The sequence below is a fragment of the Thermobia domestica genome, chromosome 16 (genome assembly GCF_964235325.1).
Source record: "Thermobia domestica chromosome 16, izTheDome1.hap1.1, whole genome shotgun sequence".
NCBI lineage: Eukaryota > Metazoa > Arthropoda > Insecta > Zygentoma > Lepismatidae > Thermobia > Thermobia domestica.
Genome location: NC_137469.1, coordinates 41,430,792 through 41,453,321, shown reverse-complemented (window position 1 = coordinate 41,453,321; position 22,530 = coordinate 41,430,792). Strand labels below are relative to the sequence as shown.

The 22,530-nt window shown below is 35.3% G+C and overlaps 1 protein-coding gene across 1 annotated transcript in view; it reads left to right on the top strand.

Annotated features, from left to right (window-relative positions):
* The window catches only part of LOC145673037 (pleckstrin homology domain-containing family J member 1-like), a 61,747-nt gene extending 40,269 nt beyond the window's left edge, over positions 1-21,478 (top strand). The window contains exon 6 of the mRNA XM_081742370.1: positions 1,884-21,478. Within this exon, the coding sequence (XP_081598496.1) occupies positions 1,884-2,060 (177 nt within the window). The 3' untranslated portion in view covers positions 2,061-21,478. The remainder of the gene's footprint in view (positions 1-1,883) is intronic.
* Positions 21,479-22,530: the final 1,052 nt, after the last annotated feature.

The window sequence follows — 22,530 nt, the reverse complement described above, 5'->3', positions numbered from 1 at the left end:
TGCAGACAGATGGTCGTCTGTTCCTGGGAGCATTTTGAACCGATCCTGTACGCCGCCATTTTTCAATCAATTCCTGAATGATGCTTTTTGCTGGCACAGAACGTCCTGGAAATTTCTCCCGAAACAAATTCTTTGTTTTCACAGAAGATCCAGTGAGAATGAACCCTTCAACAATGGCAACACGCTCGGGTATCGAATACGGCATAATCACACACTGACACTCACCCGGCTTAACACAACGAGGCCTTTTTCTTAACTGGTTTCGACAAGCTTCACTGGCTGCGGCTGCACGTGACTGCTGCAGGTCACGTAAGTCGACCCGACCACGACACGCCATCTCTTGGTAGGAAGGTAGATTATTTAAGTGTTGCCAAAAACACAATATACCAGAATATTACGACGGGCCGGTTTTACGTGCCGCACCCTGTATAATACTGTATACAGCGACGGTATCAGCAACAGATCTTTCAATACGTTGTCATAATTTACAGTACGAGAAGCGGCTGAAAAATTCGTAGTTTAATCCAGGAGGAGTGCAGGTAAAATAATGAGATTGTACAGTTATAACGAACATATCTCTATGTGAACAAATACAGATTTTCATATTAATAACTAAATTCTTATTGTGGTTTTCAAGCCCCTGAAGTGATCATGTATATCCAACCAGCGAATTTCATGAACATCGAGATCAGACCTGTCATCTAACTTTTGCTCCACTAAGGAAGTCACGAAGCAAATTCGTGAGGAGATCAGTGAAACACTCTGGAACGCTCCTTCATCTTACGCTATGGGGAAGAAGTGGATAGCGCAGTTTACACGTGGCAATTTCTCAACACGCTCCACGTGCAGGAAGTCCAAAACAGTAACTTTTCCTGAAATCGTGGATGAAATGTATGGCATTATTCTTGAAAATCGCAAAATCTCAGCAAAAGGTGTAGCAGAGATGATGGGCATTTCTCGAGAATGCATCGGTAGCTTAACTCATAATGACTGGGCATGCGCAAGTTCTCGACAAAATGAGTTCTCAAACATCTGTCAGCAGATCAAAAGCGTGAAAGAGTGAGGGGATCAAGGAAAGACATTCTCATTTCAACAGCAATGCCGGCCCATTTCTGTCACAAATAGAAACCATGAGTGAAACAATGGTGACGCTCAAGTTCCCTCGCTCCAAGAAATTCAAGAGTCAGAAGTTGGCTGGGAAAGTGTTTGCAACATTTCTTTGTGTTAAGGATGAAGTTGTACTCATAGACTTCCTGCCCAAGTGTCAGACATTTAATGCATAGTATTACTGTGCATTTCTTACAAAACTGTAAGACAAATTGAAAGTGCAACGCCGTGGAAAATTGAAAAAAAGAAAGAATTCTGTTCCTTCAGGATAATTCCCCTGTCCATCGAGCACTACAAGCAGAACTCACATTGCATGATCTGTGGTTTTAGTGTCTAGATCATCTCCTTATTCCCCAGATTGAACTCCACCAGACTGTTATTTATTCGCCGAACTCAAAGAATATTTGAAAGGATGCTATTTTGGGTCTGAGATGATGATTATTAGTAGAGCGGAAAAGTCGCTTTTTTTTATATATATATAACTGGTCTGCCAAAATTGAAGCACCGTGCAAGGAAGCATTTAGAACTTCGGGGGGAGTATGTTGTAGAATAGCTCTCAAGGATGTGCACTCCTGAGTTGTGCTACGAACTTTTCAACAGCTCCTCTTATTATAAGATGATTATAGGTGAGTTCTTTAATAATGTAATTCGTTTGTTACTTTTGTAGAGTATTTGTTGCACGGCTACGGTCGTATAAAATACTATTGTAATAAATTCAGTTAGTAATTTGTTATAGTTATATTTTACTTATTTATGTATTTATTTTTTAATTTCAGGATCCTTTACTTATGTATCCGCATAATAGAGGAAGTGTAAGGAGTATGGGAGATACAGTGACATATCATAAGCCAAAAATTGTTGGGCAAAGAACTTCTAGTTTTAAGAGTCATATTGAGCGTGATGCAGCATCAAACAGTGTTCATATTGAGACTGCCAACCTAATCGACCTGTAAAAAGTGGGTCTGGTAAATAGTAAGCATGTAGCAGATGGCTTGCCTTTTGGAAGACTTAACTCGGTAGTAGTTTCCTGTAGAAGTTGTTTGTTCCTTTGAAAATTATGAGAGATACATATTTTTGTAGTACCAAATGTTCATATCCTTTATATTTATGCTGTCAAAAAGAAAAACTGTGCTGCCTGATGTACGTGGAAGGATTTTTTTTTCTTATTCTGTCTGGTTGATTAATAGTAATGATTATAACGTGATATGTAGAATTATACAAAAAGTTGGTCTCCACAGTAGCTTCCATATGAAGTTTTAGGATGCAGATTGAATTCTATTAGATTTAAGTTTTTGGAAAATGTTGCAAAGATCTGAGACAAAATTAAAACCTTTTTCTGTTTAATTCTATGAAAGTTATCAAGTACTAAATGGCAAAGTAATCAATGTTGGTGAGATGTTTCTTGTTTTGAAAATTAAATGAAACAAAATTATGTTAGTTTAACGTTCCAGGATTATGCCCTGTAGGTTGAAGGGGACGGATGAAGAGTGAAAGTGAAGCATTATGGGAAAAAAAATGATAAAATGATGATGTGGGAAAGCCGATGAATACGATGTTGTTGGCCATAAACTTACAAAACGTGGGAGCCTCGTAACAGAGTGAATGCTCCATTACAGCCACTCTGCCTATTTCGTTATTGTAGAGGAAAAGACCATATCAATTATGGGGACACGGTAAGTCAGTACTAGAACCGTCACCTGGGTGTGTAAGATCCCTAGTTCGATCTTTAAATATGAAAAATGTGTGTAGAGTCTCATTATCTTTATTCCACTGATTAGCACCATTCACTTTCATTTATCATTTGAGAGCTCTCTCGTAGCTAAGCGGTTAGCGTACTCGCCTTTGGTGTGGGAGACCCGGGTTCGATTCCTGAGAGTTTATTTGGTTCGGAACCCACGTTAAGCTGTAGGTCTACGTCTCATATAGCCTAGCTGCTGAAAGGGACGCTAAACTGAAAATCAAGTCAATTTCCTTTAGCCTACAGAGCATAACGTTGCATGGTTAAACTTTATATTTAATTTTATTATTTCGTAATAACTCTTATACAGATGACAAATTCAACAACGAAAACCACCTGGGAAATACTAAATGCTTTGTGAATACTGGTAAAGAAAAATATACTATTTATAACTACTAGAAAATTGTATTGAAAATGTTCCTATTTTGTTTACAAGTACTAGAAAATGATACGAAAGAGTTTCAAGTCTTGGATTACTGTAAATGCTTTGTAAAAAAAGATGCAGATTACGGATTAATGAACGTATTTGTGAAATGTAATATGTGTATGAAGATAGCATATCTTATACTTTTGCATTTACAAAATACATGCTATTTCTCGACGTAGAAACGTTTTCTTTAGTATTTAAAATGGAAGAAATCAATGTATATTTAATGCGTAATTTGTTAATTCAGTTTTTTTTTTTTTTTTTTTTTTTTTTTTTTTTTTTTTTTTTTTTTAATATAAATGTATTGATTTCCTTTAAAACATCTTGTACTCTGAAGCAATCTGCATTAAAGAAAAGAAGTTCCGTGTTTATGTTTCAGTAAAAAAATTAAGCATAAATATATATTTTATTCGTTTGTGAATATTGAGGAATTCATATCGAGCTTTAATGCTCAAACTTAGGACGAAGTGTATATGCTGAAGCAAACTAAGTTAGTTCAATGTAAGAACGATATAACAAATCTGGCTTAGAAGTATAATAGAAGAAAATTTACAAATTTAGTATAGCACTTTGTATTAATTTTTAGATGTATAGAGACGTTCGAGGCTACACTTGATGTTAAACTTCCACCCTAACTCCTAAATAAATGGCATCATTTCAATGTGATTGGTGCTGTAGGATGTAGTTAATAATTCGAATGTGAACATTCTTGCCGGACAGTCACAGAATGTATGTACTGTTATATCTCTACGAGGGACGTGTAATGAGTTATCTACCTAGGCAGGAAGGAATGCAGATAGGCTCGCCTGGTCATCACTGTTTTTCGATGTAGTCCCCATGGAGGTATATATCACCGTCGCCACTTTGTAGATAGTGCAATCCCAAAGAAGAAATAGTCTTCGTCATGGTCTGCAAACTACTGGGAAACAGCCTGTTGGACCTCGTTGTGCGACGAAAAACGTTGTCCCCGCAGATATTTCTTCAGGTCTCGGAAGAGGAAATAGTCACTAGAGGCCATGTCCGGACTCTAGGAGGATAATTCAGCACTCGGAAACTACAGTCAGCAATGGCAGCCTGAACTTTCCGGGCCGTCACACAAACATTCGCTACGCGGCGTAACACGAACAGACTACTCACGGCCCTTCGTTGCTCCGACTGACCTCAAATTGCGCTGCGGGATTCTCTACAGTGACCTTGGCGTGTGTGTCAGGGGTTATTATGCTCCACCCCTCCCTTCCGGTCTAGGTAGATAACATATTGGGCGCTACTCGTAAGTTAGACTTGCTATATACAATCTGTTTAGAAGAAGTAGGAGTTACAATTGACTAGTATGATTAAAATTAGTTCATATAAGATCCCAATTGAAAATTGACGCATAATAGGTCATTATAAGCGATATCCAATAGAATGTTAACTGAACTGAAGTATACATATCGAAACCGCATATTCGAATTGTTTTGTTTGTAAATGTATTTAGTTAATATCTACGTATGAGATCAGATCTCTCATGAATTTGTTACTTTGAGCAGTAGAATGCGTATATAATTTTCTGTATATTGATATATATATGTGCCAACTATCTTCTTTTGATTTGTAGTTGCAAGAACGAGAAAGGAAAGCAAACTCGGAATCATTGTATTTTAATGTAATATAGTGAGTTGTATACCAATATATTGTGGTAAAAAGTGTTATCTAGATACATACATACACTCCTTACTTTTATCCTGTGGATGTTACTGGTAATATTTATATTATAAATATATCCAGTTTGCAACATAGATTTATGATTGTATCATTAAATTGTATGATGTGTAGTTTTCTATATTGCTATTACTATTTTCACTTGTTGCATTATTCACATGCTTTTATGTGAAGTCTTCGTTAACTATATGTATATAAATGTAAAGGATGTATATGTATTATTTTTGCAGTTATAGCTTTAAAGAATTTACCTTGTTTAGGATTTATAATTTTTACGAGGCGCATCCAGAAAGTAATTTTCGCACGCGTCCCATAGCTAGGAAACCGTATGTTGCGCGAAGCGACTGCGTGCACGTCAGAGAGCAAGGTCCTAGCATGGTACATGCACCAGCGGAACGTGAAACTTCCCTAGTGCTCTCAGTAGCGTCGTGGCAGTAGTTAAAAATGGACGTTCCTATTCCAGCTCCCGACGCGTGTGAAATGCGAACAGTGATAAAGTTTTTGAATGCACAGGGCCGATTGAAATCCATTGTCAGCCATATCGTTGAAAAAATGTCAATGCTAACCCCATGCGCCTTGCTTTATGTTATGGAATCAGTTGCTTCGGCACCCACGTGGCCCACAACTTCTTCAACAACAGGCGCTCCGTGACCATAGTTTGCAATAAAGAGCGGGAACTGTTTGCTCATGGCGTTAGGCGCATAGACCTGGCACAGGTGACGATGGGTTTCAATTCGCGCTATACGTTGTTCATTCAAAAACTTTATCAGTGCTCTCACTTCACATGCGACAGGAGCTGGAATAGGAACGTCCATCTTCAACCACTGCCACGACGCTACTGAGAGAACTAGGGAAGTTCCGCTGGCGCATGCACCATGCTAGGATCTTACTCTCTCAAGTGCACGCAGTCGCTTCGCGCAACATACGGTTTTCTACTTACGGGAAGCGTGGATGGCCCTCATACTATGTAGTGTAGATTAGTATAATTATTTATTTTCATTTCAGTTTATTGTTGACTCTACTGTATGTTCCCCTTTTAATTGCTTAAGTTCGGAGGTATTTGTTATCGATAAGAAAAAGAAAAAAAGCTGTTATACACTTTGTTCCTCCACAGCAAATAGATATCGGATTCTATGTCTGTGAGAGCTAGAAAAGTTGGTTTAACACTTATTTCTCGTTCATTCTATCAGCTACAGCTAGTGTTTTCGTATAGCATTATTGGTAATAAAAATTCAAAAACATGCAAGCGTATACGGTAAATTTTTCAGCACCGGACCGAATTACTGTTAGTGCTAATTTTTGTGGCGTTTCCAGTTCTCTATTCGGATTACAACAATCTTTTGAGCAATCGTACATAATAAAAAAGAAGCGAGGAATAGACTATGTGTACCCACTTTTCCTGCTCTTATATTCTGGCAAGCATATAAAGTAATGCTGAAAACTTAATGTCTCCTCTCCCAACTTTCTTTCACCCAATAACATCACGTAAACACAACAGCAACAGAGATGCATTAACTCATCGGATAAGAACTGCTTTTTTTACATATTTCAGGCGGGACACGGTAGTCCAGTGGTTAGTGTCCGCGTGGTCCCGGGTTCAATTCCCGGTAGATGCTTCCACAATTTTCGGCGTCCATCTAGCATCGTGAGGCAAACTGGGTAGTCATGTGAATAAAAGGCGTGACGGCCACTAGCTCTAGAAAGCGGTTAGCGATAGGGGCCACGCGTTGGTCGCTAGGCTAGACGTAGTTTCACTAATCGTTAACAGATGGCGTGGAGCGGCTCAGGCCCTCAAATTGGACTGTTGCGCCAAGTGGTTCGGTATATATATATATATATCAGAAAATAACTATTTGGCTACAATAAGACGAATAGGACGGTTGTTATCTATTTTTAGGGTTTGTTCTTGAAATTATTGCCAGTTTTACATATATTAAATTATATTTTTTAAAAAAAAATATCTCTGGAATCTGTTACATGTCCGTCTAACACACGATTTTAATTACCATCAAAACGTGTTGTTTTTAACCTTTCGATGCTTAACGGTAATTACTATATTTTACAGTCACTAATTTGAAACTTGTTTAATAACGGTTACCTCATTTGTAGTAACACTACGCCGAGAATCAATGAAATATGTACACTTATGTCCAAAATGATTGTCGCATATTTATAACAGTTTTGTTGTGCTAATATAATTGGATAATGATATCGCACTGTACTTTTAACGCTCCTACTATGTGCATAATCGGCAGATATATATGTGATAAGTTTTATGTCAAAAGAGCTGTAAATAAGAACAATATAACGAAAAACACTTTTCTTGTCTATCTAGCAACATTTTGCTATACTCATTCTAATTTTCGTATTTATATTTTTTTTCTATGAAATTTACCACAAATATACATTTCCCGATTATACACACAGTAACAGTATTAAAAGTACCCTGCGATATAATTATTCAATTATATTCGCACAACAAAACTGTTATAGATATGCGACAATCTTTTTGGACATGAGTGTACATATCCTATGCAGCTGTTCTTATAACTTATTGTTCTATGGATGAGTTAAGTGATTTCAACACTTCTGCTCTCAACCTAAGTACAAGAATCTAAAATTCACAATTATGGTTTCAAACAATACATCTGATTGCCTAAAATATAGGCCGGTGTACGTTTCCCTCCACTACTTACCTCTCATCCATTTTTTCTTTTAAGCTTCCCTCTTTCAGGAACTTAAAAACAAAAGTTGCAGTTATTTCATTCTTTATAAGTAATGTTTTATAAGTCAATGCAAAACATAACTATGCAGTTCATGACTTTGGAATCCAACAGAAACAAATGAACAATGAATCCAGGCGGAAATACGTCATGCTTAACCTGTTCATTGCGACAGAAAATAAGGATCATTGCATAGGACATATAAATACTCCTTAATCCGTGGTTTGGGAGATACATGTATAAAACCTTAACATAATTCAAAATATGAACTATTCATGTTGCAGATTTACGTTTATAAATAACCGTTCCTGGAGTATTGAAAGGTTACACTCTTAAAAAACTTGCATCATAGTTATTTACTAAAGAACATTATACAAACTTTTTTTTCTGTATAGCTTTTCAACTAAATTTACATTCCTTCATTTTTCTTAACGTCATCAGTATTCAGTTCTACATTTCGTACGTTGATCGCAAATAATGCGTGTTTTGTGTATAAAAGAAGCAGAAATAAATGTATTTAATACTTATGTACACTTCCCAATAGACAAGGAAATATTGCATTTAGTGTAATTTTGCATTCTTTTTACGTAGTAGAATGGAGTAAGATGCATGAAATTTTCCCATTTTTGTTTGTTATTATTTCTTTTCTTTCTTTCTTTCTTTCTCTTTTGTCAGTAGTATTTCTGCTTGACTGTACTGAATACATTGTTTTGTTTGTTCATTCCATAAACTTGTTTTCAAAAATACAGCAATGAAAAACCTCATTTATAGTTTAGTTGTGTGTGCATTATGTTTGCCTCTATTTGTGTATGATTTTGTTGAAAATACTATGAACCATGGTTTAAATTGTAGTATCACATTACAGTTTTGAATAATCGTCTCTTGTTCTGTTTATATATTTTTAATATAATCAAAGTGTCAAACAGGTTAGCATAATTTCATATTTTTAGAAGCAGCTAAGAAACAAGTAAAAGTGATTTAAGTGATCAGATGTTGGAATGTTAAAGGATTCAGAGCACAGGGAATGCAAGGGTCATTGTAATATAGAAGTTTAAGGGAAACAAGTGTTTTGTTGATAAAGTAATCAAGAGAGAAGTTACTGTAAGGTTGATGTATAAAATATTTATTGTGCTTTAGTGCTCTAAACGTAGAGTCCGAGTGGTTAAGAGTCATTTTTATTTTAAATATTTGCATTATAACTAGTGTGGACCAAATAAGAATAAATAGAGAATAAAAGTAGTTGTACTCTCATTCATTAAGCGTAACGAGTAGTTCAAATTATAAGCAATTATATCCGCAAAGCTTTCATAATTTAAACTGATTCTTTTTGCAGGAGAAGTTTAATTTTCTAATTGGTACTGCTTTGTTAAAGTTCACACGTCAGTTGTATTAAAATTCACATATTAGTTGTGTACACTCACTACCAAAGAAAAATGAAGCACCTAGAAGGAATGGAGGGAATGAAATGAAACGTCATGGGTCGCAAGGAGAACACTCTTGTAATAATTACAATATCATATCAATTCGACAACGGATTTGGTTGTACGAGCGCAATAAGTGTTGTATATCAGTAAGTCACAGCATCCCCTCGAGCACGTATACTGCGTTGATGCAACTTGAGAGTGAGTCAGAGTCGTCATATCGTTGTCTGAGACAAGTTAGTCCATAGCTGCTGTAACTGTGCCTCGAGATCTTGCAAATCGGCAGCGGCGTGGAGTTGGCGTCTGATTTGGTTCCGAACGTGTTCAATTGGGGAGAGATCATCATGTAACCATACTGGCCAGGGAAGAACTTCTATATGACCATAGACAGTTCGTAGACACACGTGCCGTGTGTGGCCGAGTGTTGTTTTGTTGAAAGATTGTATCAGCATGCTCTCACAGGACAAGTAACACATACCAACTCAGTCTGTCACCCATGTATCTCTGTGCCGTCAAAGTTCCGCGAATGACTACGACAGGTGATCAAAAGAGATACGCAATGACTCCTTATGCCATGATGGCAGGAGTAACACCGGTGTGCCTTTCCACAATATTGGTTAGATGTGACCTTTCCTCCCAGCGTCACCAAACACGCATATGAGGGTCCTCTGTCGTAATGTAGAATCAAAAATTACCATTGAATACAATTCATTGTCATTCGTGGAGATTCCATGCTGCCCGAGTTCGACACCACTCTACACGCTGTCATTTATGCATTGGTTTAATGGCAACCTGCGCAGGAATGGCGCACCTGCACTCTAGTTGAGACACGGTGCAGAGTGACACAGAGTGTTGTACAGAGTCGACTACTTGCGTCCGGATGGCAGGCGCAGACGTCACAGGGTTATGTAGTGTTTCACGCACAATGCGACGATCCTCCCATGTCGTAGTTGACCGGAAACTTCACGTTGTTCGTGGATGCCTGTACGTATCCATTGTCCCCAACATCAGGCATCGGATTGCCCATATGTCTGGTAATCGCACGAAACGCCCAGCCAGCCTCGTGTAACTCCACCATGCTACCCATTTCGAAAGCTGGTAATGCTGTATACTGCGGCGACGAGGCATTGTGTGTGTTTCTTGATCTTGCACTCTGCTGACTCTCTTTCAAGCTTCACAGCTGACTGTCACAATCAGGGTTGAATTCCTTCCTGCTGACATTACTGCTGTATGGTGACCGTTCGCGATGTTCCCGACCTTCGAAGCTAATCGTTCATACTCAAGCGCTACACATCTACCGAATTGCAGCTGAATTGGACGATTCCTTCTTGCTGCTTTTTTATTTTTTAATCAGTGAGTGTAAGAACTTATTCGTAGTTACTAATGACTTCAGATATGATAAAACTATTATTGATAAAGAAAAAAATTTAACTGGAAAACGTAGCGTAATTATTTAGTTGTGTACGCAAAATGTTCACTTCTATTTGTGTATATAATTGTTATAAATTCCGATCATGCGGCTGGGAACTTAAAATGTCATCCTTATGCCAGTTTTGTTTAATGCCCTAGTTGGATCTAAACCTTCGTCTGAAAAAAATAAGAATAATAGTATCGGTTGGAATATTGAAGTTAAACTCCATGTACTGTTCTGTTCAGAAATTACTTGGCCACCTATTTCCCTTTTAAAAAGCCCTGTTCTCTTATTGGCATGTGGAATGAGACAAATATGGATTTTCTTTGATCAATTGAGATCTTTATATACTGGGGAAAATTGAAATTTTTATATAGGACCAAAATAATATAATTTCGTTTATACGGTTGTTAGAATAGCTTGTTCTAAGCAAAGTGCGTGGCCAAGATTTTTTTTAAAAAAACAAGGACTGTATACATAAACTCGAAATCTATATACTTCTCGAAAAACTAGTTGTTGTATCAATAATTCTAGCACGAATTGGCAGCTTCAAATGGAATTATCTTATTCTATGTAAACAGTGATGAATTTATTTAAAATGTATTAACGAGAAAAATTAAGTAGGAAAATATGCACTTTGTAGGTAATGTATACATTAAAAATAACTTCCTATGTGTAGTATTATTGTAAGGCATTATTATCTAAATGAGATTGCACTCGTAGGATGTGTATATACACTTACAGTAAGTAGGTTAATAGTTCACGAATCTAAATTTTAAAGTTTGAAAATGAATTCTTGTTGAAACAATGTTTTATGTTCCACTAGTTAATTAGTTTCAAGTGATTATATCATTTTGATAGAACTGTGGATTCGTCTTTAATTATTTTTCACATATATTATTATTGTTATTGTTATTGAAGTAAAAACAAGGGATAATATAAGTTGGACTTTACTGAAGCTGTCTATTATTTAGGAAGTACTATAAATCAAAGTGGCCTCTGTGCTAAAATGTTTATAGCATTGTTATTTGAAAACTTCTTATGTAATGTAGTTAGTCGACGGACCATGAAAGTACAGTAAAAGCTCACTAATTCGGCCTCAGTTTTGTGGAAATTGCGTTTTATATACTCTGTAAGTTGGCCGTTTGTCTATCCTGGAATTTAGCCGCATTGTATTAAGGTTAGTCGTGTGATTTTAAGGTTAAATTAACCTTTGTATGTTCAACACCTGAACATCCGTCAGTATACTTAGAAATCTGCATAACATCTTCTAACATTCGAAAGTCAATGAACCGACGTAAAAGTGGGAAATCCTGTCTATTGAAAGTAGCTTCTCCAAAAATATAGGAGAAGATTGTACTATTTATTGTTTCCTATATGTGTTGTTGACGAGATGACATCTTCCCATTCATATTGTTTTCTGCGTTGCAAGTCATTGATTAGTCTAGTTTAAACGGACTTCTTGAGCTGTGCGTGACTTTTATGTTCGTTACGTATTGAAAGTTTTTACCGTCTGGAGACCTTGCAGGAAATTTATAACATATGACTAAAGCGATTCATGTTGCAAAGTGAAAGAAAAGAACGAATAAAGATAAGTTCTTTCTGGTCTACATTCATTAACAGGATGTATATAAGTAGGTATCTGTAAATCCGCAACTGAGAGCCGCTTTCGATGTCTCGCAACTTAAGACAGTAAGGTTGTTTTAAGTATTTGTTTCAACTGAGTTAATTCTATCTGTCTATCGTCATAAGCGGAAGAAAGCAAACAATCACTAAAGAATGTGCCCTAGCGTTTTGGAGGTAATCAAGGATGTTGAAAATACGTATGTGAATAGCAAATTGAAATATTTATTACATGTAATGTTCTTATATATTATGTTTTATGATATTTATATAATACAGATTAATATGTAGATAATAATTAGTTAATACATTGGAAATGCGTATATTAAAAGCTATGCCCCAAAATACACTTATTTTCTGAAAGTTACACAAATGTCAATAAATTGATGGTGTCCAACATAGAGAAGTTTCATTGGATGTTGCAAAACATATTGCTTATTTAGACAGTAACCACTTTGTTTATAATCTTTTCAAAGTACTAGACAGATGCGTAATCCAATTTTAATATAGTTCTTTTCTGTCGTTAATTTGGGAGAAAAACTGACGAGTTCACAGTCTTCAACTTAACGTATGAAAGAACAGATACATACAAAGAAAGAAATATGTATGTACAAAGAAGCACTTAATAGTAACAGAACAATGAAAAATGCTTCGAAATTATATTTGAAAAAGAGAAATGTACCTGAACGTTCAACTTCGTTGTTTCAGTTTGCTATTATGCCAAATGAATTATAATCAGTAAAGTAACATATAGTTTTAGTTTTTACTGTAGAGAAATTTGTGCGTAACACCACGTATTAGTTCGTCTAATCATAAGTGACTAGGCAATGAAGTTGTTACATCATCATCATGCTTTCGTAAGTTCAGACTTTCTCTTGGTTCCAAATCCAGCAGTTATAGTGAATTTTGTAGTCTGTTTAATGAAAATGATATTTCATTATATTATAAGCAAAATACTTGCATTTTCTTCATCTCATAATTGTACCTATAAGCAAAATATATTGTTATACCATGCACTGGACAGTGTTTGCTATTGTTAAGATACATTTTTCTTTAATGGATAGATGTATCATAACATTAATTAGTAGTATAATATATCTTTTATATGTGAATTTTCTGGAAAATAGGGATCAATGCATTCAGTCAACTAATTTGTGATATAGTGTATGTATTTGTGTAATGTCGGCACATTTTCTCCGAAAATTTCAGCGAATATTTTCTGATACATCATCAGACAGACAGAGGTTATATTTTTCATCAACCTTGAATTCCTTGCGCAGCTGTTCGTTTGCCATTATTTGGAGCAAATTCGAGACCTGTAGTTTTCAGGCTGTATTCAGCACATTTCCAAATAATTAGTTTGTAGAATTTGCCATTGCGATGAATCCTAGCTTCTGTCACTATGATGAATTCTCAAGTAGGAGAGGACAAAAGGAATCAGAACACTTGTGACGTGAGTTTTCGGCGTATAGGATAAAGAAAATGATCTGATACCAGATATCTACACCTTGTACGAGGGTTTAGCGTATGAAATGCATTCTATGTACGGCTAAACATACAAAATACTAATGCAGACATTACACGGACAATAGTTTTCGTGAAAAATTGAGGTGAGTACTTACACGAATACGTAAATCATAAGTAGATTTGCATTATTGAGTATCTTTTGTGCTCGAAGATAATAGTAAAAACAAAAAAGAACTTGTGCAAACATTTTGAAGTGTATGTATATTTGATGCATAATTCAAATATATTTATAATTTGTAATAGTATCTCTTGGATGAATTTATAAATCTCATTTTTAGACCAAGAATGATTGTTAATTGAAGTGCATAATTTTCCTATGACTTTCGAGTCAAGTCTTAGAAATATTAGTGAATATCACGTGAACTTATACGTTTATTACCGTAGTACCATCAGTAGCTCTAGATTCCAAATATATTAAAAACTGTAGTTGAGTAGAAAAGTCATGCTAAGAAAACTGTATTGCTCATAACTGTCGGCTTGAGTGTAAAGCTGCATCCATGACTTATTTCCTGGAACAAGAACATTGTATGTGAATTTGTATCCACATAGACTATATATCGTTTAAACATAGTACAAAATAAGTCGAGTACTTGTCTTGTGTCGTTAAATTTTCGTTAAAATACTAATTCATAGAATTACTAATATAATGTGCCTCACCTACTGTTAATAATTTACCAATCATAGATAATGTCTTAAAACTTTTTTTTTTTTTGGGTGTGTGTGTGTGTGTGTGTAGGTACTTGTATTAATTTGATACAAACTAGTTGCAGTTTGTATTCGTTTGTGGATATTCAATTCATGCTCTTGTCGAACACAACCTTACACATTGTGATCCACTAGTTATTGTTACTAGTTCATAGATATATATGATTCAAAATAGCTGTCAATGACACACGTAGAACATTTTTGTTTTTTCTAGTATTTTATCTCCCCGCTTTCTAAATTACGCTCCAACAACGAACTATTCGTAGCTTGAAAGCAGTGTTCTTATTTAGTGTTTTAAGTGTATTCATTCGTGTGTGTGTTCTGAACGTTCATGTATTTGCTGTTTTGATTTATATATGGACTGCGTTCTTCGTGGTATTTAGTAAGATGAGTGTTCTGGGCGTCTACGAAACCTTGCCATAATAAGTAGATCTTTGTAAGTAAATTTTAAATATTAACTGATGTATGTTGCAGCAGCGAGATAGACTTTTTATATACACCAATACAAAAGTATGGCGTTTCTAGTTGCGGTAGTTGAAGGGGTTATCGATCACATAGGCTTTAGTTTGATTTTGTGCGGCTGTCCATGTTTAGGAGTGTCCTCTGAAATAGCGATAGATTCAGAAGTGATTTAGGTCCATCTGGCTGGTTTAGATACATATTTGCAATGTTTAACGTGTATGAGCAAAATATTAAGCTCGCTCGTATATTCACATAAAAACTGAATAGTTTTTTAATGGAAACGCAATAAGCATAAATAGACTGTACATTACTACGACAATATGTAGTCATGCATAAAAGTATGCTTTATTATCAACTCAAGATTTGCAGACTGGTGAGATAAGTCTTAATACTTGTGCATTGTAAGCAGCAAGCGATTTAATTTAAAACTTGTAACACTATACTCGTATTCTTTCATCAGTACATTTCATATTTTGCCTCATGAGGGGAAAAGAGCCTTTCGTAACATGACTGTACTAGACTTGAGTAAGTTATTGTATCTACAACCTATTTTTCTATCCTTAAACCTTGGTCAATATAGTAACTTACTGAATTCATTAAATTTCATAGATAGAGCTTATATGCTCAGTTGTACTATTTTTAAATTGTTGAATCAAGTCTAAATTGTTATATTTTTGGAACGAAAAGTACTATTTGTAATGTGAATTATTTTGATAGGGGAATAAAATCACGAGATGATTATTTTTGTACTGTAAGAAAATAAATTAACACTGTCATTTCGTAGAAGAATTAACATTTTGAGTAATAAATTCTAAATTAATTTCTAATATTGCCGCTACGACTCGAACGAAAAATAAAATTAAAAAAAAGAAAAAAAAAAACATTGAGTAGTCAATGTTAGTGGCTTAGATAATGTCAGTTATATTGGCTTAGATATTAAGCCTTTGAAAAGTGCCTGTAGTTATTGTAAATGTATATGAAGCTGCTAGTCTTTGTGAATACTGTGTTTTTGGAAGTATGCGCAGTATCAGCATTTTAGTGTTCTTTATCTTTAAGTAATTCAACAAATAATGTAATGGTGGAATCATTCGATATATTAGCAGCTATGGGTGGGCATTTTCACCAAACTTCATTGTCTTCGATTATTTCTCAATATATAAATCTTTTTGCCCGTGAACTTCACATATTAACAATGAAGATGAGTTCAGTATTCATGAGAATGAGCCTCACAATGAGTTCATCTCTGTTAGATCGTATATTTATGTAATACTATCCTATGGGAACTATTTAAAATAAAACATAAATTAACATATCGTATGGAAACTATTTAAAATAAAGCATAAATTATTGATGAAAATAAACACACGCTACTTTACCCGGCTTTCATAAAATTTGAACTAGATATATCAGTATATTAGAAAAGAAACGAAAGCGGTGTTATTGGGGTATCGGTATATCTACTTCTTATCGGCTATCTGAAGCTATATTTCCATTATATGATTGAAGTCTTTCACATCTTTACCAATACTTAAACGATAAGGAATTTTCTGTTGGAAATTTTCAGCAGAATGGAGTGACACGAAGTACTTCCCGTCCCAAGTCTGTTTTTCGATGACTGTCATTTCGAAGGGACTTCGGGTTCTGTAGTCTTCAGAATTGACACCCCTTAGTCTTATGAGGCTATTTGAAAGATCTAGTAAGCAAATCGCGATCTATCACTACATTGAAATAAAATCTTTTTTCAAAAAAAAAAAAAAAATCATATACTTCTTGCAGACATGCTGATTAGAACCTTCAAATGTGTGGCACTTCATGTTCAGCTCTGCGTGAGTGCCAACGGTTGCCATTCTTTACATTTTTATACCATTTTCTTTCTTACACACCAGGTAGCTTAAATTCCGTTACAGTGTGTTCATTACTCTTCAACTTACTAATAGTATGCCTGGTAAAAAGGATACTTCATATATAGATTGTCACATCAAAATCAAACCTTTTTTTTAGTCCGTAATATTTAAAACTTGATGTACCACAATTATAGATATTTTGAATGTAACATTAGTTTTGAATGTAACATTAGTTAAATCTTAGTATTGAATATATGAGAAAACTGTTGTTAATGTAAAAGACATTTGAAACGTACTAGTTCTTTAGAGTCTCATTTTCATGATTGTGCGTCATATTTGGGTATGTTCAGTCCAGGAGTCCCATCTAAATATTTTGCGTACGTTCTAAACTTAATTGCGCGTTATAAGTCGTGGATAGTCTGACATACACAATGTGTTGAATGTGTTACTTGTAATGTCGTGCCTCTTGATCAGCCTATAAGATACGACTTGATCAGTAGACAGTGCAGTTCAAAATTATCCATAATAGTTCAGTTGTCCAATCTTGACAATCCAGCATAATCTAATCTTGGCAAAATGGCTGATTGACTGTGCTTTTGTGTAATCACTGGGCAAATAATACGAGGGGCATTCAATAAGTAAAGAGACAAATTGCTATAGCTCAATAAAGATTCATTTCAATCTTTCAAAACTAAGGCTATTTTTCAATATAATCACCCTTTACAGTTATGGATTTGTCCCACCTTTCTTGCAGCTTCCTAATTCCCTTGGCGAAGAAATCTTTCGATTTACCCCGAAGCCACCTTTGCACCGCTGCCTTAACTTCCTCATTGTTAGCAAATCTTTTTCCACGTAGGGCGTCTTTGAGTGGTCCAAACAGGTAAAAATCAGTTGGGGCGAGTTCTGGGCTGTAGGCATGATGAGGTAAGACCTCCCAACCCAATTCTTGAAGCTTATCTCGGGTCAGTTGGGCTGTATGAGGGCGGGCGTTATCGTGCTGAAGAATGACTCCTTTTGACAAGAGTCCACGGCGTTTGCTCCTGATAGCTGGTTTAACTTTGTGTTCTAGCATCTCAGAATAGTATAGGCTATTGATAGTTCGCTGATCTTCAAGGAAATCGCAATAGATTGGACCCTGTGAGTCCCAAAAGATGGTCAGCAGCACTTTACCAGCGGAAGGTTGAACCTTGAATTTTTTGCGAACTGGAGAGCTAGTGTGTTTCCACTCCATACTCTGCCTTTTGGTCTCAGGGTCGTAGTGATGGATCCAGGCCTCGTCGCAAGTCACTATTCTTTCAAAAAAAGCGTCTCCTTCAATCAAACTTCGTTGCGTTAAGGCTTGACAAATGGAAAGCCTTGATTCTTTATGAGCGTCAGTAAGCTGGCTCCCATCTGTCACACGTTTTTCTGTACTTTAAAATGTTCCTAATGACATTGTGAACAGTTCCAACACTTACTTGAACTTCCTCAGCTATCATTTCAACAGTAATTCTTCTGTTATCACGAATAAGTCCGTCAATCCTCGATTCCAATGAAGAACCAGAAACTTCCACTGGACGTCCACATCGGGGTTCATCACCTACACTTGTTCGGCCACTTTTAAACCGATCAACCCACTTGTACATATTCGCACGGTTCATACAACTGTTACCGTACTGTCTCAACATTCGAGAAAAAATTTCACTTGGTTTTACACCTTCTGCGACTAAAAACCTAATGACTGAGCGCTGTTCTTCTAAGGTGCAATCTTCTAGAGGACTTGCCATGATGAATTGATATTTTTAAGTTATGTTGACATAAAATTACGAAACAGCAGATCAGAGCATATCCCAAGATTGCCAGCTAACACCCCTGAAACAAAAAAAGATGATTAGTGTTTAAAATATAGACGTTGTCTCTTTACTTATTGAATGATCCTCGTAGTTTGTGTTGTAACTAAGGGTTCTCAGTAAAACGTTAATAATTGTTTAAACAAATAAGTTAGTAAAAATCAAATAAAGATAAATTTTATCTTTATAAATTGTATTGTTGAAAGAGACTAGTTATCTATACTAGCGATTCTTAAAGAAGAAAGTCAGGTAACGAGATATTAAGGAAAAATAGCAAACGTATAAGAAGAGGAAGATCTGTTCCATCTTTTAAAGAAGGAAAGTGCAACCTTATTTTGTCAGTTTTAATTAATTTAAAACTGGGCTAAAATGACAAGTTCTTTAGGTAGATAACTAACTAACTATTATATGGCGTATACAACCTGGAGGTTCAATACCGCATTCACGAAAGTTCTCCATTGACTTTTGTCGGTAGCCAACTGGATCCAGTTTCTACTTTGTACTCCTATTTATGCGAGATCCATCTTAATATTATCCTCCCATGTAGGCCAGATCTTCCTAATGGACATTTTCTGATTGCAGTTTCAGTAAAACCTTTAAAAGCGTTCCTACTTTTTTTTTTTTTTTTTTTTTTCATTCATTCTGACTACATGACCTGCCCACTTGAGCCTCCTAGACTTGATGACCCCAACGGTGTTTGGTAAACAGTAAAAATTATGCAGTCCCTTACTGTGAAGTTTACACTATTCCCCATTTTCGTTCCTCTTGGGTCCGAATATTCGACTCAGGATTTTATTCTCAAATACTTCCAGAGTTCTCGAATTCTTTCCTCAGAGTAAGCGACCATGTTTCGCAACTATACAGCACAATAGGCATGATTATCGTTTTATATATTTTAAGCTTCAAATTCCTCGACAGAATTCGCGATTACAAAAGATTTTTGAACTAAATAATAACACAAATTCCGTGCTTTCAGTCGATATTTAATTTCTTCGTGGATATGACTTTGGTCTATTAATATTAATCCTAGATATTTTAAAGTATCAACTATGTCGAAAGTATTAATTATTTGATATCTTGACGCATCCACAATTTGCACTACTACTACGATCCCGACTAGTAGGTAGCTAGTTCTAAATTTTACTTTTCAGTTAGAACTGTAAGTTTATAAAGTAAACTATAGCATAAATGGATAGGACGTTTCTAAATTACATGTAGATGATATTGTGTGAAGTTGCGTGAAACTGGCTGTAAGCCATATATTATCTTTCTATCATTCAGTTTTTCTCTTCCTGAGGCTGCTGCTTTTGTGTGCAGCTGTTTCGTCTGCTTCTATTGTGATTTTATCTTCACACGTCCAGCATACTGATCTTTCATGTTTGTTCATTTGTTTAATACACCTATATGTTCATTCTTAATGACAAATTTTAATGGTGCATCGTGCTATTTTTTTTATTCTATAGTGACCAAAGTGCACTAGCTTTCAATTATAAATATATCGTTAGTTTTTTGAAGGCAGAAATAAGGTTATTCACAAAGAAATTGAGTAAATCTGACCCAAGTTAAGTACTTTCAAAAAGACAATATTCATACCGAGATTTCGTCCTCTGGCAGATTCATCGAAGAGCCGAGAAAACGAAGTCTTCATATGAGTGGTCTTTTTTGAAAGTTTCTGCACGTGGTGTTGGGAGTATTGCTTGGGCAGAAAATAGTATAATTGGCATTTACATATGCAGATGCTTTGGGAATTACGATGGTTGAGCCTATGGAAATAAATCGCATTATTTAGGTTGGAGAAATATATGAATTGGGTGTCTTCTTGCAATAAACGAAATTAGTGTTTTGTGTATATTCGCGTAAAACTGTAGATTTGTTGTAAGAGACTCGAGAGTTTTGTGAGTACTTTCTAGACGTTTTAATAGTGAAGTAAATAGAGAATATACTTGACTATTCTTTGGGCATACTAGTTGTTACTCAGCATTTATCTACCAAGGTGCGTACTACTTTAGCCATATAGTATCAAACCTTGAACTATACTTTGATACAATAACTAGCCTTAAGACTAATATTAATAACTACTATTAGCTATAATAGAATGAATCTAAGCATATTTTTCCGATAATTTTAGTGTTTTCTTTTCCCCGCTTTGATTCCTTCAAAACTTGATAACGGACCCTGCGTATGTTCGCAACATTGTTAATTATGCAAAGAGGACACTAGCATTAAGTACAAGGATATTTCCATTCACATATATGTAATATATTAAAATGCATTGACTTTTTATGTGTCTCTTGACACTTCTCTTTTCCGTCCGTGGTACGCGAAACAGTTTTCCACCAATTCCAGGTCTCGAATATATAAATTATCTGTCTGATTTCGGAGGGGTCCACACTTCTAATACATAAGAGCGCTCTTCTACGTTAGTAATCTTTTTTATAATATTCGTTTTTTGCTTGCATTCCTAATTTGCACGTATATGATTTATTTTTCCATTGCTCTCTGTCGAGAAATCGTACTTCTGTTTATTTTCGTACTGCATCGTTTCTTAAATTTCTCACTCCGATTAGATAGTGCAACTTTCAATAACTTTTCTTCCATTTCTTCTACCAAAGCCATATCATCTGCAAATCGTATTGTACTGAACAATTTCCCATTTATATTTGTGACCTTCTTTATTTTGAGCGAAGAATTGTTTTGTTGGTTTTCTTCAAATACGAGGGAAGATTGACACTCTTAGTAGGGCTTTTTGAGTAGAATGGGTGACTGATTTTTTTAGAGTTTTAGCGGACCCAAGTTGTATTTTCACTATAATTTACACGATCTAATGTGCTTCTCAAAGTTTTTATTCATAAATATTTCATCTGCAATGACTTCCAGATTAACGCCGTGAGAAATAATATACACCATACACCTTTTTGCGCTGAATTCAGTCAGTTGGCTTTAATATCACTATACCAGTATATATATATAAAAAAAAAAAACAACGTAATTTTAACTGATATGTACAGATGTGAATAGTTTAACTTCGGTATCGTGTACTTAACTGAAATGGAAAATACTGATGCAGTGAAACACTATTACGTTGTAGAACTGTGGCTCGCTCAGTACCAAGTCTCGAGTCTAGAAAGGTAGGGAATCCGTATCTTACTGACTAAAATATACTTGTTGTAATGATCAAAGGCTTGAGAAAGACAGCACGAAATTTTGTTCTTACAAGTAGAAAGTGTATAATAGCATTTCTTGAATTATTTCATGTAAAATGATTCCGTTACTACTGAATGCTTGTATAGTTTTCACTTTAAGCGAGATGAATTTTCGCATTAAATGAACACTTACATAATTAGGAAAAACATAGCTTTGTTTTTTCAGAAGAAGAAAGATGCGGTTCTCACTGTAAATACGTTGTTACGGCAACTTTCACACTTCTAATTTGTCCTTCGACATGCCTTCATTTCAAATTTCATTTGCGATATTGTTAATTCAAGGATTTGCAGTGTAAAATATATACATTTTTTAAAATGACTAATAGAAATCGCCGTTAAAAAAGAACTTTAAAAAAACTGCCGACACTGCGTACCGTCAGAAAATAAAGCTCTGGAAGAAATAATAGTAACGTAGTTTATAGCATATACTGAAATTTATTGTACGGATGAAAATTTATAATTAAGGAGAGAGTTTGCATAGTCACGAGCAAAAATTAGTATTCACATCCTTTGGATTCTTAACTGTGGAACATTTGATTTGTTTCCATTAATGTAGAGAGGAGATAATTCTCTGGACAATACTGAAAACTGTATTGTAATTGGTCACTTGGTTTAGAAGTTATTGACAAAGAAACGTGAAGGGTATTATAAGCTCGTATTTATGCAAGGGACCAGACCCAGGGCCACATGTTAAAAGAAAATCAAAATGGAAGTAAAGTATGTGGGGGGAAAAGTGTGTCCATGAGAGAGAAATTTAAGGGAGATCTATATTGATAACCATTTTGATACCACAGCACGACCTGGTTTTC